This window comes from Chroicocephalus ridibundus, chromosome 8, assembly GCF_963924245.1.
Source record: "Chroicocephalus ridibundus chromosome 8, bChrRid1.1, whole genome shotgun sequence".
Classification (NCBI taxonomy): Eukaryota; Metazoa; Chordata; class Aves; order Charadriiformes; family Laridae; genus Chroicocephalus; species Chroicocephalus ridibundus.
Window position 1 is genome coordinate 56,112,021 of NC_086291.1, and position 16,365 is coordinate 56,128,385.

Here is a 16,365-nt window from a genome sequence, read left to right on the forward strand (position 1 = left end):
CGCAGACGGCACATGGACATTGTCACGGGACTCCGCCGACGCTGCTCGGGGAGTCTTTTCATCTCAGCTGCAGACCGGGACCTTGCTGGACTGCTGCCGTGTGGCCCTAATGCTCCGTAAAGTTTGACATAGCGCAAGAAAAATGCCTGCCCGGGCACAAACGTGCGCGGGTGTAGGAGGTATTATAAACCCCGAAAGGTTTATAACAGTGCCACACCGCGCCCCGAGAGCACAGCTTGTCACTGTCCTTTCAGCGTGCTCTCCCTAGCCTGTCATCTCCTCGCAGGACAGCTTGGGTTAAGTGGTGCAGAAAGGCAAAGGAATAAAACTGCGTGAGAAGCAAAACATTTCCAATTAATAGTTGGTCGAGTTGCCCAGCAATAGCATGCAGCAGCCTAAAAATAAAAGACCTAAAAATAGAAGATAATTCACAGGAGAAAATTCAAGGAGAAATGGACCCATTGTATCAAGTAGTTTCGCATTAGATTTTTGTTTTTGACTTTAAAAACTAGTATATTTAATTGTAGATCAGTGCTAGGTTACAGGGGGTTGTTGCACCCTCCTCTGCAACTCCTTTGTGAAAAGCACTTCAAAAAAGCTGGGGATTTTTCTTTGTTATTATCCTGCTGGTTGGAGAGGAGGCAGAGTCGGGGGCTCTGATTTTCCATCTCACCTGTGTTATCCATCCAGTCTGCGGGCAGAACGTTACCCTCCCTGTTTCCCCATCGGTGGGAATAATCCTAATGACACTTCATAAAGGTGAGCAAAAGCTTAATGGGACAAGGCAGAAAGTATCCGTCAGTGCTGAAACCAGGCAGGGGGAATAGCAAAACTGGCAAGTAAGAGAAACATTTTCATCGACAGTGCAGAAATCCTTCCAGAATTAGTGCACGGAGCTGCCTCATTGACAGAAATGAATCAAATTAATTGGTAATGGTTATTTGTCCAGCTCTATTCTTGGCTGATCACATTGAAAACAGCCTTGTAATCCTCGGGGGGCCACTGGCTTTCATGCCGCTGTTGACATTTCCAGTCAGGGCCACAAACTGGTTCCAGTCTGGGCAGGATCTGCTGCGAGTTCTTGCTGAGAGTCTACTTGAGATACTGTCCTGTAGGTGAAATCAGTGTTTCCAGCCCCGCTGCCACTCTTGGCGTGCTGTGGAGCCTCTCTCGTTAGGTGGAAGAGTGTTTGTAAACTCTCCTGCCATGGTAACGGGCACCAGCGGAGGAAGGTCCTCGGGCTGGCTCGGAAGGACGCGTCGCTCTTCACGGAATTGGGCCTGCTCGTAGGAAAAGTCGACTTGGGTCTTAAATTACACAACAAGCATCTGAAGATTTATGATTTAAAAGCTCCTTAAGAAGGAAAAGAAAAGAAGAAAAATAATAGCCCGATTGTTTCCTGCTCTAAATTGTTGCTCTTTGACTTTCTAACCCAAGAGAGACCCCTTTGGCACCTACCCCTGCGACAGGCAGGAGAACTACAAAGTAAACTTCTTCCGTATGGTTAATGAAGTCACTGCCTTAGGCACACTCTGCTATCACACCTGATAATCTCTTTAAAAACACAGTGTGATTAATTATTAATTAGGAAGATGAATGTTGTCTAGAAAAGGAGTTTCAAAGGCTGCAATCTGAACTGCTTAATGTTACCGGGATTTTGTTGATACCAAAAATGTTTGTCAAAGGCAGTCTACAGCGACTCCTAATATACCTAATAAACAAAATATACTGAATAAACAGAGCCAGCAGTCACCGAGGGCCCTGTCCTTTTCTTATTTTTAACTGCAGAGGGATTGTTTCCCATAGAGCTGTTACAGGAAAGGGGCATTCAGTTTTCTCGATATCACCTAGTCGTAGTGGAGCGGTAGCGTTTCCATTGGCCCTGCTTCGGAGTGCCTCTGCGCTCAGGATGGTGTTTGTAATGGCCAGCTGAGGTCAAAGATTGGGATTTCGGTGTGTGATTGGGTCCCATCCCGACGAGGAATGGGGGTGAAGTGTTTTGCTGAGTCAAAGGGGCTAAAACATCAGCTCTTGTTAAGCTCAGTTCGACTTTGACTTCCGTGGGCAGTGGATGAGGCTGCGCATGTACACGATGTCCCTACACAGGCAATCGTATCCTTGAGCGTATCCTGATCCCTCCTCTGTCGGAAAGGGACAGTGTTCCATAGGAAGCAACTGGCTGCTCCTCTTCTTCTTCCCACCAGCCATGGAGGACCTGTCAGTGACTGCAGCTTTTGGCTCTTCCTTCCTACTCTTTCTTTGGCCCCGCTAATAACCACCACAGTGCAGTCACCTGCGGTAAATTCTGCAAAATCTGAACCCTCCGAAGTGATGTACGATGGAGCATTTTCTTAACAATTTTGTGAAACTTCAGATTAGCCAATATTTCTAGTCTATTTTAGAACTTTGCAGATTTTGTTCCTCGTTTGTGGCAGAAACCAGGACAACTGTATGTAAATTCGGTGAGTTGCTATGAACCCAGAGACTGGAGAATAATGTATAATAGTTTAAAAATGTACGGTTAAAAAAATACTGTCAAACCCAGTCATGACTCAATCTTGCGTCCACAATCAGAATTAAGTCCTGTTGCCTCATCCTTCTCCAACACCATGAAGATCATCTAGCTTTTATACTATGAAAATGAAGCTTTCTTTAAAAGAAGTCTTTACCAATATAAAAGCAATGTACGTAGCCAATATTTTGTTATGGAAAAAAATTCTCACCTGGATTGGCACATCCATGTAGTATGACCAAATAATCTTGAGAGTCATAATGACTGCGGTATGTAGCACAGGTAACCAACCGCCTTTTACCCAGCTCATTTTATCTTAGCTACATATCTGTCTTACATGAACATCTCATGAACTTCACGGGGTTTCTCCTCACTACACCTGTGTGATGAGGTGTGTGAAGCCACCTCCGCGTTGCGTGTTGTGCTCTGAAGCCCAGGCACGAGAATTAAGATAGTTCTTTATTCCTGCTGAAGACTTTCAAGAGGAATTAGGCACCTTGAAGGTCTGGACCTTCGTGATTTGGCTCACAGAATGTCTGAGGCAGAGAAGCAGCACTAGCCCTATGGCTGGAATCCCAGGCTAATGCATCAACAGACCATACTTTGCCTTTATGTTAAATTTTACCACCCAAAAATGATGGGTGTTATTTTCTAACTGCAGGTTATGTGAAGTCACTCACACTTTGTATTGCTGATTGATATGTGTTTATTCCCTTGTTTTTCTATAAAAGTCTTTCATAAATCGAAGGTTGGCAAAGAATAAAGATCCAAGATAATTTACTGGCTAAAGGAATATTTGCAGTGTCTTTGGCTACATAGTTCAAAGGATTTGTCTTCTCTTGGAACGCAGCCCTAGAGCTGCTGATCCTTAGCTGTAACATAAAAGCCGTCCCAGGAATGATGCAGTTGGAGTCCCAAAGGGCTAACATGGCAGCTGAGCGGTGATATGCTCGTGGTCTTCCAGGACGTTGCGATGAAAACATTGCTTGTGCCAGCATCAGGAGGTACATGCAGGACTTACTTGCTGTGTTACCCTGTGTCACTGGGACATTGGTGACCCTAGGTCTTGAAGCAAATCCACCTGGAGGATGCAGCGTACCCGTGCTATTCTCAAAGGCTTAAAAGCAGTTTTCATAACCTCTCTTCTGCACGTGCTATACCCAGCGCAAAGAAAAGCGTATGAATGTCTCCCCGGTTCGCTTCTGACATGACAACTTGTGTAGGAGTCTTCAGTCTCATTCAGCTGTAATTTAAAACATCTGATTTGTAAACCCATAAAATTGAAGTTTATGCTGGAAATACAGACACACCCTGGTCTCTTACCACTATAGGATACGTGGAAAACTTGGAGATCGTTTGGTGTGCAGAGAAGTAAAACCCAAAGTTAGTAATTGGCAGTTTCGTTCTTAATATATATACATGCTCCCTTTGAATTTTCATAAAAATCAGAACACTGTATTTTCTCTGTATTCAAAACAGCCTGTGACTTTTTATTTAGCTAATACTTGCTTTAAGGAGTGGTTGATGCTTTGACTCCTCTCTCTTTAGTCCTGTCCAGTGGTGTCCTCCTGCCGTGGAAGGCTGCAAAAGCGGCGGAGGTTCCCAGGTAGCAACATACCTCTCCATGTGAGTACGGAGAGCAGCGCAGGCTGGTTACCCCTCCAGGTTTTCAGGAGCTTCTCGGGATCCTTATGAGCTCTTTTGGCATTGAAGACCGAGCTCACAAGCCCTGATTCAGAGCACTTAGTCAACGTGACCAAGAAGTTTATGGCCCGAGGCACGTTAAATCTAAACTGCAATTAAAGGCATCTGCTGTCTCAGGAGCTAGGAGCTCCGTCCTGCGGAGCGCTTCTCTGTCTTTAAGCAGTAATACTGCAATGTAAACAAGACTGAAATACAGTGGTGTCCAACCTGGTGGAAGAGGAATGGAGAATTTCCTCATCCCTGCTGGAGTTCATCCCTTCCTCTGCATCACATAAAGCTGTCCCTTACTGGGATGGCTTTTGTCCCTCCTCTGCAAAGGTAGCGTCGAGGTGACTGCAGATTTGCTGGAAGAACGTACCCCTTAGGGCTCATTCATTAGCTGTGTAGCGTGGAGCTTGCGGAGCATGCGAAGCTCTCTGCAGCGTGCTTCAGGGAGAGGAAACTTTGAGCACATGAGTTTTTTTCTTCTGAATTTCAGAATTTGGTCCTTTGAATACACAAGATCCGCCAACTGAAAGGGTTTAAAGAGAGCTTTCCAGGGAGGGATTTTCCTGATCTCCGTGATAAACTCCCTTCTCTCCTTCCCCCAGTTTGCTCCAAGTCTGATTTCTTGCTCGGAAGCGGCTGCCCGGGCTGGCCCCAGCTGCTCGCCCAGCCCCGGTCACTGCATTCGCGGGCGGTGACGACGTCTCTCTCGGCTTTTTGCTTGGTCTGGTTACTTCAACATCTACAGAATGTTTTCACAAAGAAGCAGATGGTGGTAGGAGTAATTGGGCCGTAAAACAACATTAATGGCTCGAACCGATTTTCACCGGGAAGGGTTTTGCGGGCAGGGTGAGGGAGGTGCAGCGCTGTTCCCTTGTTTTCTGTCCCGTCGGGCCCTGCCCTGCTGTAGGTGGGAGCCCTCCCCGTCTCTGCTTCCAGGAGATGAGCCCTGGCAGGTCAGGCACAAATATCAACAGTTGATGAATAACCCATTATAGAGTCACTTTTATGTTGACTCAGTGGACGTTTCCTGGCTTCAGAGAGAGTCAAGATAATGGCTAGCTTTGTAGAAAGAAAGAATCTCTAAAATGCAACATTTTTTTTCCTTTGTGACTTTTATTGCTTTGTACGCTGACATGTCTGAGGGAGGAAAACAGTGCCTTGTTGCCAATAATCCGCAGCGCTTGGCACAGGCGGTCTTTAAAATCTGGCACCGGGATGAATATTAATTCAGTTGTTTTCCCACAGAAGCTACTGATTAGTCGAGGCCAAGTATCACTGCGATGATTCATTAAAACCCGCCATGGGAGCCCACCTTCACTGAGGGCATCTGCTTTTCCTCACCCCTGCCACAGGTGCGATAAAAGGGGCAACTAAAATCCTAGGACGGGGTAAAGATGAAAATGCAGAGGGACCACAAAGGCCGGGCCGTGGCGCAACCGCTTCCCAGCTCTCTGGGCATGGAGCCAGGACAACTGGCCAAGGAGGATCCCACCCCGGGCTGGGGCTCCTCCCGAGGCTCGGAGCTGGGATCCTTATCCCTCCGTCATCGGCTCCCAGGCTTCCCAGCCCCGCTTGGCAGCCGGTGGCATGGAAGAGAAGCACGGGACCACTGTGGCAGCGAGGCTGGGGAGCACGGAGGCCGCCGTGGTGTTCCCCCATCTGATGGTGGGGGATGCTGGTGGCTGTCGTGAAGGCTCGAGTCCCCCAACACATGGATGCGCCTCTGTGGGACACCTGCGTGGTCTGGCCTGATGTTAGCTCTGCCGCTGCGCCTCAAGGGCAACATTTTGAAGTCAAAAGACTGTAAAACTTCTTCTTATGATTCTGAAAAGCCTTGCAACCGAAAAGGCTTAATGAAAAAAATCCCTTTTTTTTTCCTTTGAGTAAACCCCAGGGTTTTTTTTGCATAGGCATTGCAGCGCTCTCCGTGCATGAAACAAATTGCAGCTGGTGTAGTGTTTTCTGCTTCTTTTGGCTTTTCACTATGTTTACTGGTCTCTCTCCACCTGAATCTTGTCTTGTTCCATCTAATACAAACATTTCTTTTACTTCGAGGGGAATACATGAGGTACAGCACAGGTTTAATGCAGACTGTGTCAAAGAAACACTGAAGGGGAAGATTGTCTGAGATACTGCAACGGGAGGATGAATAAATGATTGAAAAGGTCTTCCCATGTCAAACATCTACGATCTTAAATACTAAACGATCAAGGCAAAGGCGTTTCCTGGTGATTAATGACGGGCTGGGTGTAGTCATGTCTGGGCCGTAACCCTGGCCTCTCGTGTGTCCCTAGGAAATGCCCTCTGGCTCAGTTGTTTCTGCTGCTTTAAGCTACGCTGGGTTTATGATTGATTGTCATTTTTTTAAAGTACCTTTATGTTTGTGGCTATTTCGGTGACTGCTCCAGACAGCTTTGTTCCTCTCTCTCGGGTCTGGATGCTATTTCTCAACTAATACAAATGTGCCTAGGTAGAAGTGGGGGGGTTCAGCCGTCGACAGCGTGGTCCCGTGCAGGTGGGATGTAGCTGGTCCGTGCCGCAGGTTGTTGGATATCCAGCCCGGCTGTAGAGCTGACATGTCGGATCCGTGCCAGCTGGGTACGGACGTGCTTCCCGGCTTCGCTAGACTGCTGGGTGTGTTAGTGCTGTTGAGAACTGTGGCCAATAAGAATGCGATGCACCCAGGTTTTAATGTTACGATGGCGACGTAATGATAATCATAGACATTGTCCCGCGGTTGCTGGAGTCTAAAGGCACTTTCTGCAGCACTGCTCTCTCAAGGAGGTTGTGTGGGTACCACGCTGCACCCGTTATCGCTCAAATGCTGCCTTTTGAGCTCATTTGACATTGCAGTATTAGTCCTAAAGATACTCCCAAGGTGCTGGCTTTCTGAAAATCACCCGAAATCAGTGGCACTCAGGATTTCCAGTATCACAGGCAAATTTAAAAAGCCGAATGCGTGAAAAGTTGTATATTTGTTTACAAATTTGTTTTTACAGTGGGACTCAATTATCTTAAAGGTCTTTTCCAACCTAAATGATTCTATGATTCAAAAGCTGTCGTTAGCGTGGGCATTGTCTCGCACTGTGATCTGCAGGGAACCCTAACGGATGCAGAAAAGAACTTGCTAGAGAGAAGCAAAGCCACCGGCCACCACTTGCCCAGGCACTGCAGACCTGGGTCTGTCCTTGTGGCCCGTACCCCCTCGACCCTCATTAGAGCAGCCGCATCGTAAATGAGAGTCACGAAAGGAAAGTTTGCCAAACTGGACCAAAGTTGCTTGAGGTTTCACATCAGACAACCGAACTGATCAAAACGATCATTTTTTAAAGCAGGAGGCGAAGCATTAGCTGACAGATCTCAGCAGGTCTCACCAGGCGATTGCTGTTCCCAGGAGTTTCATGGCATCAGGAGCTATAGATTCTGACTCTCCTTAATGGAAGGCAATGATTTGGAGATGCTCTGTGGATGATTTGGAGAGCTCTGTGGATGATTTGGAGATGCTCTGTGGATGATTTGGAGATGCTCTGTGGATGATTTGGAGAGCTCTGTGGATGATTTGGAGATGCTCTGTGGATGATTTGGAGATGCTCTGTGGATGATTTGGAGATGCTCTGTGGATGATTTGGAGAGCTCTGTGGATGATTTAATCGCATGCATGAACCAGTAAGCCATCAGATATGATCACATAAGGTGTAACTTACTACGGTGGTAGCTGTGATGGTGTAAGAACGTTGCTCAAACAGTGTTTGTGGGTAGGTAAATGGTGTGTTTTATTAGATATATCTGGAGAAACAGACAACTTGGAGAAAGGTATGTGTGCCCCAAAGCTCTTCCGTCTTTTCTAGCTATGCTAGCTGCTCTAATAAAAGATATTACTTCCACAAACCTCGTCTTGCCTGCAATTAAACACCATACTCCCAGAATTGTACTGGGTGAAAGATCTTTTAATTCCTTTCAGATGTGCTGTAGCTTCCATTAGAACGGATAGGATTCCTTACGCCCAGTCCCGTCGGCTTCCCCGTGTGAGCGGCAGCGTTTGATACCGCCTCACGGCCTCTTCCATCCTCCTTTGTAGTAACTTAGCGAAGATTTAATAGCGACGCCTAATGAGGGTTTGTGTGACTGTGGAGTGAGGGGGAACTCGCCTCTTGAACGTGTGAATTCTGGAGTGTGCAGATTCCCAAAGTGAGAGGGAGCAAAGGTGTGTTCGTAACGGCGGCTGATGGAGCTGATGGATAGCAGCCGCGCGTGGGGCTGCCTGGCCCTTCCGTCCCATGCCGTAGGCGGCACTGCTCTTTTCTAGTGGACGGTGAAGGGGAAAACAAAACAGGCTAGAAAAGCGCTCCAAACTAGGATAAAAATGTAACATTTTGAGGGCATGGGGGAAAAGCTGTCTTCTGTGCTTTTCTTTGAAAAAGCAGTAAGTAAAAAAGCATGACAAAAATGGAAATAGGGACTTCTTGCTGGTGAAAATTAAAATCCTTTTCTTTAAAAAGTAGAAATTTATTTTGTATTGGTAGTGTATAAAAAGGACATAGACGTTGACTTTGCATACACTGATGGCAGAACAAACATTCTTCAATTTTAACAACGATAAATACGTCCTTTATTATAGAGGGTGCCTCACTATATTTTTTACCGATTGCTATATCTTTAAAACGGGAGGTTGGACCAGCAAAGCCAAAACAGCAACAAGATCGGCTTCGAAACCAAAAACTTTTTAAAACAGCGCTTCTGTTTTAGAATTCTGTTCTGGATTTCCCTTCCCGCCCCCTGCCCCCGGTGAAGGACTGGGCTGCCCAGTCTGTCCCACCCGCGGGTCGCACGGGCACGTCACTGCCCGCCGCAGCGCCCAGCGCCGTTCCGCTGAGCTGGGGCAGAGGGAAAAAATCCAGGATTTCAGCTTTTAGCATCGCGAACACTTGCCTTTTGTAGCCAGGCTACTCAGGCCGACTGCTGGCTGTAGGATTCATGCTTAAATATAAAAATAGGGCTCCTGAAGCCATTGGTGCTTACAAGTAGAGGCGGGATGGGGCTGGGAATCCCAGCGCTCGTGCAGAGGGGCCACTGTAGGATGGCTCACTCATCCCCATGGTTTAAAAGTGGCACATCTGTCAAAATCTCATTACTCTGGAGAGGATGGGAGCTCATGGATTATAAACTTAATTTATTTTTAATATCTTAAATTACGGTGCTGTATCTAAGCCATAAATTCTTACAAAACAAACTGCCGGTGCATTCCAGAGAGGCGAATAAATGCTGGCAGCGCGGTGACGAGCGGTGGCAGAGGGAGAGAGCGTGGGGCGAGTGCGGCAGAGGCGGTGGTGGCACGGCGCTTTTGGAACCGCTTCTCTTGTTGTTTTTGCAATGAGACGCTCGTGTTTCCTCGGGGGAGAGGAGAGAAGGTTAATGATGTCGGTTCCTGGGAACACAGGCACTCCCCAGTGACTGAAAGGGAATATTCCTGGATCCACCGAAGATCGTCATTTCACTCCCCGGGGTCTGCTGGCAGCAGGACATGCCTGTCTGCTTCCAGGTCAGGATCATCCCAAGGGGCTGATTTATTAAATGGCGTCAAACTTCTTCAAAGTCGTTGAGCCCGTGTCTGTAGGTTTTGCTCGGTGGTGCAGGAGGCCGGAATGGCTATCCGTGTACAAGGCAGTATTTTAAATTGAGCAGCACTAAATAGCCTGATCCTGCGAATCTAGGATCGTGCAGTTGGTCTCAGAGAGACCGATCTCGCCAAGCCTTGTGTGCCACTTACGGGGAAATCTTTCCCACCAAGACCAAGTGCTTTGGGGACTGAGAGTGATAAGCCCCTTCAATCCTTGCTGGATGCTGCCCGTACCTCCTGGGACAGGGCTCGGGAGGTTTATTCAGTTGTAGCGTTTGTGAGAGGTGGGGTTTGCTAAAGGACGAGAAGGACAGAAAGCTCAAAAACGGCGCCAGAAAGATTTGACAAGAAAAGTGAAATGAAATACAGCCACGAATCCCGTGATGGGAGCAAGGATAGGGGTCAGCACCAAATTCATTTGGTATGACAACTTCATTAAGTATGTGGGTAATAAAGGATTGTTTCTGTTTTGTTTTATTTTATTCTGTATTATTTAATTTCTGTATTATTTTTGCCCTGGTTACACCGATTGTGTACAGTTGGACTCTTCCTCTACTGTAGTTAGAATAGCATTGTTTCCAGAGATAAGATACGTAAAGTGAAGATAGACAGATAATTATAAATACGTCTTCTTTGTTTCGTGGTGTGGACAGTCTTCCCGTGAAGGTCACCGGGACAATGCTCCAGGATGTACTTGTGGAGCTGGTGAATTGTGCAACGAGAGGCCAAGCGGCATAATCAGACCTGACATCTGGGTGCTCGCTGTCAGGGGCTCAGGAAACCTCTTTTGCTCCGTGATAGACCTGTTCTCACTGGGCAACGGGAAAAGCCGATGTGACTGTTAAAACAAGAGTGGAAAAATATGTATCTGGAATATGCATTGCTTTATCCTGCCAAGCCAAGTGTTTATTGTGGAGGCCAGACACATCTGTCCTCCTCCAACAGATATCATGGTGTTTCTTGGATGAAAAAGGCCGACTGTAGTGGAACAGTGGAAGAAATTGCTTCAGAAGACTGACTTGTTGGAGTCCTATATCATATGGACCCTGTCAAAAAAATATTAGCCACAATAAAAGCTGACGCTTGGGGAGATGAAAGCAATACCGCTTGATATTGTGATTACCTTCATGGCAACGTGCTCAAGGTGGGCAGTGGGGAATCGAGACTGTCCTGCCTTTGACCTGGGCGGTCAATAGGGTTACTTGGGGGAATTTTTTTTGTTTTATGTAATAAAACATCTGTAATAAAAGTTTTGGGAAAGAGGCTGGAGCCATGGATTGCAGACAGCTATTTGGGTCAAGGGGTTAGGTTTTTGCCAGGCTCCAGATGGCGACGGAGAGGAGGACAGGGGCTGGAAGCCGTTCTGAAGCTGATCCCGTCTCGGCTGCAGTGAGAACAGCATCGGCTCAGTGAGCTGCACCCGGCCTGAAGCTCGGCAGCAGAGAGGCCGACACACGCGTTATCCCCTGTATGGGGCACTTCCGAGAATGCCGCTTATGAACGTGTGTCTGCGCTGAGAACTGGCCGTAAGCGCGAATGACAAAACTCATTACAGTATCTTTGCGTTTTCATGCCCTTGCAGATTTACTGGAAGATCTTGGAAAACAGCAGCTTTGGCGGAACAATTTAGTTATATCAAGGATAAGGAATTTTTGCTGGAAACTTGACAGGCACCAAATCACTTTCTTATATCCCGTTCTTCCAGTTACTTCTGTGGATAGCCTTGCACTTGCTGGGGTCAGTTTTATGTGCGTGGCGAGTTTCAGTGGTAGATAAAACCCCCCCAAAACCCCCCAAAAGACCAAACCCAACCTTCTCCTGTACGTTTGGCGTATTTTCGAACACCCTCGCCCAGGTGCCTTTGCTCATACACGTTGTGCCAAGCACGTGGTTCTGTATCTTCTGCCGTCAGCTGCGGGCACATCGGGAGTGAAGGAACTGAAGCCGAGAAGAGTTTTGTGGTTGTTTTCAAATGGACCTGGATTCACAGCCCGGCTGTTTCTTCGCTATCTGTGCCGTACCGACACGGCAGGGAGCTGATGGGGTGCAGCGGTAGATTGTTGTGACCAATGTGACGTGTTGACAGTCTGATATCCGGGGATTTATACCACGCACATGTTACTGCTAATGGGCAAAATGAGAAATGATAACTTTTAATGTGCCAGAGGAATTTGAGATACATCCTAGTCCGTATAGAACCCATCAGCGGCTTAACATGTATCAAACGATACTTGCACATTATTTGATTTTTGTTCCTGGTTCCCGGCGTCAGCAGAAATAAGATTTACGTCTTCATTTGTATAGCACAGGAGTTAACCTAGAGAGTGGCCCAGCAATTTGTAAAGTGTATGGGCTTAAAAATAACCCTGTTATGAAATGGGCCGTGATGCAATACAGCGGTATTACAGCAGCGTAGTTGTGCTTGTTCAGAAGAAAGCAAATTATGGCCATGTGAGACTTGGGCGTTCAACTGCAGGGTGAGGGCTGTGATGTCTCCCAATAGCCGGCATCAAGCTTCCGAGAATAATCCACATTGCCGTGTCTCCTCCCCTTCCCTGGCCTAGCTGGAGCAGGATCGGCCCTCACTTACTACTTTCCAAGCGGAAAATCTTAACATCAAAACACCGATGCAACTGCACTGTCAAAAAACGGCTCCCCAGTCTATTTAAAAATCTTGCTTTTAAAAATCATTTTAATTTCAGTTAAAATCGAAGTATGTTAACATTTTGCCTTTCCCTGTGCTTTTGGTTTGGACTCAGAAGATAATTTTGTGTTACTGTTATTTTTTTTCCCAGAAAAGCAGATGCCTTCTCTATTCCTCTACAAAAGCTTTACGCCACAATAATTTAAGATTTCCTCCAGGTTAGAATATTTCTGCATGTAAAACCTCTTTGAAGGTTTAAGAGACTGTAGCTGAGTTTTGACATGTATTAGCACGTGTCAAGCACAGCAGTTTTTACGGGCGGTGGAGACAAGACACATTCCATCTCCCCAGCGGCTGACTCGCAGGTGTCCGCATCACTACAGGCCACAGGCGGGCAAAGCCACCCCCAAAAAATCACCCTTTGTTGCAACAAGCGTTAAAAACTGCCTTTACCAGCCATTTCAGTGATAGATGCAGGGAGTGACCAGGTGAGGGTGAAACTCTGGTTGCTGTCTTACAAACTCACGTCCCAGGATTGCGACTGGCAAAGTCGCCTTTTCACTCCTCCTGATGTAAAGCTTTGCTGCGTCTCTTGTGAGGTTCTGCGTCCCCCCAGAACATATTTTTGCATTATATTAAAGCACACACTATGTGTGTGAGTTAAATAGGAGTTACTGAGTTCTGTCCTGTCGCTCTTCTCTTCCGTGTGAGCCGAGTCTGTCTGCATCCAGACAATTCCTAAGAGAGAAATGGTGTGCCATACTGATAGATCTTTTTTCATCCTTTAATTCCTCTCATTCGTGTATCAGGAATTGACTGAAATCGTCGTCTCTCCCATAGCAGAACTAAAGGAGTGTGACACGCGAAAGGCAATACTCAGGGCTCGATGCTTTTTAAAGCATAAGAGGTTTAAGCGAAGGCAACTGACTTTCCGCCCTCCTCTTCGCAGGGCACAGCGTCGGTTCTGCAGCGCAGGTCGGACAACGAGGAGTACGTCGAGGTTGGAAGACTTGGTCCATCAGATTATTTTGGTAAGAAAATTCAACTTACGTATGGCTCGGAAAGACGGGCACATGGAGTCGTATCAAGTAATTATTGTCTTAATTAGGGTTCTGCTCTTTGACAAGCGAGGGGTTGCGTGTAGGTCAGCCGCGGCTTTCAGCGACGCGGAGGGGTGGGAGCAGAGCTGAAGCCGTTCCTTGGTTTCCACCGGCGTAGCTGACAGGAGACAGATCCAGAACCAGCAAAACCGTCTGAAAGCGTTTGTTTTCAAAGGCGTTTTACAGGCATGCATTATGCATGTGCAGTGCATCTGCGCTGTCAGCGCACTTGTGTAAAGTGTCTGTCGAGAGGTACGGGAGGGGAGATGTTCCACAACCGCGGCGGCGCCTGGCGGGTGATGCGCGCCCGCTGAGGGGGCGCAGGGTGTGTGAGAGCCTGTTTGTCCCCGTTTCCAGGTGAGATAGCCTTACTGCTCAACCGGCCCCGCGCCGCCACCGTGGTGGCACGCGGACCCCTGAAGTGCGTGAAGCTGGATCGGCCCCGCTTCGAACGCGTGCTGGGCCCCTGTTCCGAAATCCTCAAGAGAAACATCCAGAGATACAACAGCTTCATTTCGCTCACCGTCTAAACGATTCCTCCTGGAAAGCTGCCTTTGTGTGACCTTGTGCACTTAAATTTGCTCTGTGCAGCTCCATAGCTTTATGAAGAAGAAAAAAGATGTGCATTTTATGTGTATTTTTTCTGTTTATGTCACGTACGGGATGTCAGTTCAAATCTCATGTATCGTGTAAGTAGGAAGACAACTGTTCGGATCAGACTAGCTTTGGGGAAGGTTAGGCTCTTGGCTGGCAGGCAAGATTTTTACCTGTTGTTGGATCATATAGCTTAAAACTGTGTTTTTAAACTATTTAAAATTCATATGAATTTCTATTTCCCTTATTATCTTTGAAGTTGGTCTTAGTCACCTTTGGTCAAGCTTCTCTGGTCAAGCGATGTCCCTCTGCCCGGCGCTTTTAGAAGACTTTTCCCTGGTTGTGGACTGGGGGTTTCTGAGGCCCCACGGTGCAGTCGCACAGTTCAAGAGGGGAGGTTGGAGGAAGGTTTTGATCATTCCAGCGAGCCAGGGGAAAGTAGAGCTTTTGGGTCATTTTGTTTGTGGCTTAGGTAGAGGGGCCATGCTCCTCCGTTCAGGTCTGCTGTGCAGCGCCTGCTGAGGCAAAGAGCCCGCTCCGCTCTTCTGGGGAAAGGGACGATGTCTTGTGAGAGTTCCGCTGGAGCCCGGAGGACCTCAGTTATTTGTCCTCAGCTCTTTTTTTAGATGAGGGTTTGCATTAGGTCCCTTAAAGTCCAACGGGGACTTCTCTGCTGAGTTAAGTGGGCTTCGAAACGTATTTATCTGCAGCAGAGTGTCCTCAGCCACTTCTGAACATTGTATGAAACGCTGAAGAGACGATGCCAGGTGCACACCGGGGGCAACAGCAGCGGTTTGTTTTTAGTAAGGTCCACTCAATTAAATTCAAATGCCTTTCTTTTAGTATCAGACTAAACGTTAGGCTTTTGTAGGATTTTCTGAAAGCCAATCCATGCTTCAGACTGCCGCCTCTCCTCCAGCAGACGTGTACTGTGTCACAAAAAGCACCGGGATCTTGCACGAAGCTCCCGGAGCCCCGGTCCCTCGGGGACGAGCCCCCTCGCGCAGGTGGGACTTTCCTGTCGGCCCCCGCCACCAGGGCCCGACGCTCCGGGAGCTGGTTTTTGCGGAGGCGGCTGCTGCTCCTCCAGGCGTCTCCCGTCACCTCAAGGCGCTTCATTTATTCCAGCCCATTTTCAGTGGTCCTGTCAGCATCCATCCGTTGCTACTATTTATTATGATTATGTTAACGCTTCTTGCACGTGTTATTAAATATGACCATTCACGTTTTTCAACCTTGCATTTTTTATCACGTACATTTATATAGGCAGACCCCCGTTATATATATATGGATAAATGTATACGCGTTTGCAAAACTTCTGATTCGCTTCACAGGGTTTGTATTCTCTTGTGCAATCTTTTTAAAAAAATAATTTTTAAAGGTTACCGGTCACTCATGTATGTTCTTTTACCTGTTGTATTTCTGTTGTATTGGTAAAAAATTGTGAGTGTTTCACATAATGGGCAAGATATACATTTCTTGTTAAACACCAAGTAGGAGCCACGCTGTTTAGCAGTTCCTCGAGCACACACACAACAGAGATTCTTTGCTTTAAACCTTTGCAGCTCATGGAAAATGCGTTTGAATTATGGTTCTGTTATAAGCAATCTCAAGAGAAGTGTAACCATTTAACACCAGGATTCCTATGCTTTAAGTGGAACAAAATGATATTCAATGACATTTTAAAGATAATTGTAATATTTGCAGTGGAGGATGGGACGGGATTTCCGTATGAATAAAATTCTTCTACATTATGTGTGGCCGTTGTGGGTTTATTAATAATGGAAGTCTGTATGAATAGAAGTCATGTTCTAGTTAAAATCTGCATATCATAAAAAGTTTGAACTCTACTGAAAGTAATCAGATGCGAAGGGACAAAAAATAGACCCAGAATCCCAGTGCTATATATAGTAATGGAAACCAAACTGGTTTTCTGCAGGATTAGCACGAGGGAAAAAAATGTCTTCTGTTTAAGTGGAACCCCGTGTGCCTACAGAAGGAAGCGGGGGTTCAAGGTGTCTCTCGGACCTTCGTGTTGTGTGGGTGCCAGTTGAGCCGGGGCTTAAGCCCACGTGGAACATGGGGCACGTGAGCTGCCTCGCTGGCCGCAGGGACCCTGCGCGGCGCCTGGAAAACCGCGGGACTCTGCCGAGTCCCGTGCCGCCGGCGGCAGCACCTGGGCAACAACAGGCGCTCTCGGCAATCC

The 16,365-nt window shown here is 47.1% G+C and overlaps 1 protein-coding gene across 2 annotated transcripts in view; it reads left to right on the plus strand.

Annotated features, from left to right (window-relative positions):
- PRKAR1B (protein kinase cAMP-dependent type I regulatory subunit beta) overlaps positions 1-15,913 on the plus strand; it is a 100,383-nt gene extending 84,470 nt beyond the window's left edge. For both annotated transcript variants that reach the window (XM_063343908.1, XM_063343909.1), the window contains exons 10-11: positions 13,415-13,496; positions 13,923-15,913. In XM_063343908.1, the coding sequence (XP_063199978.1) occupies positions 13,415-13,496; positions 13,923-14,095 (255 nt within the window). In that variant the 3' untranslated portion in view covers positions 14,096-15,913. The remainder of the gene's footprint in view (positions 1-13,414; positions 13,497-13,922) is intronic.
- Positions 15,914-16,365: the final 452 nt, after the last annotated feature.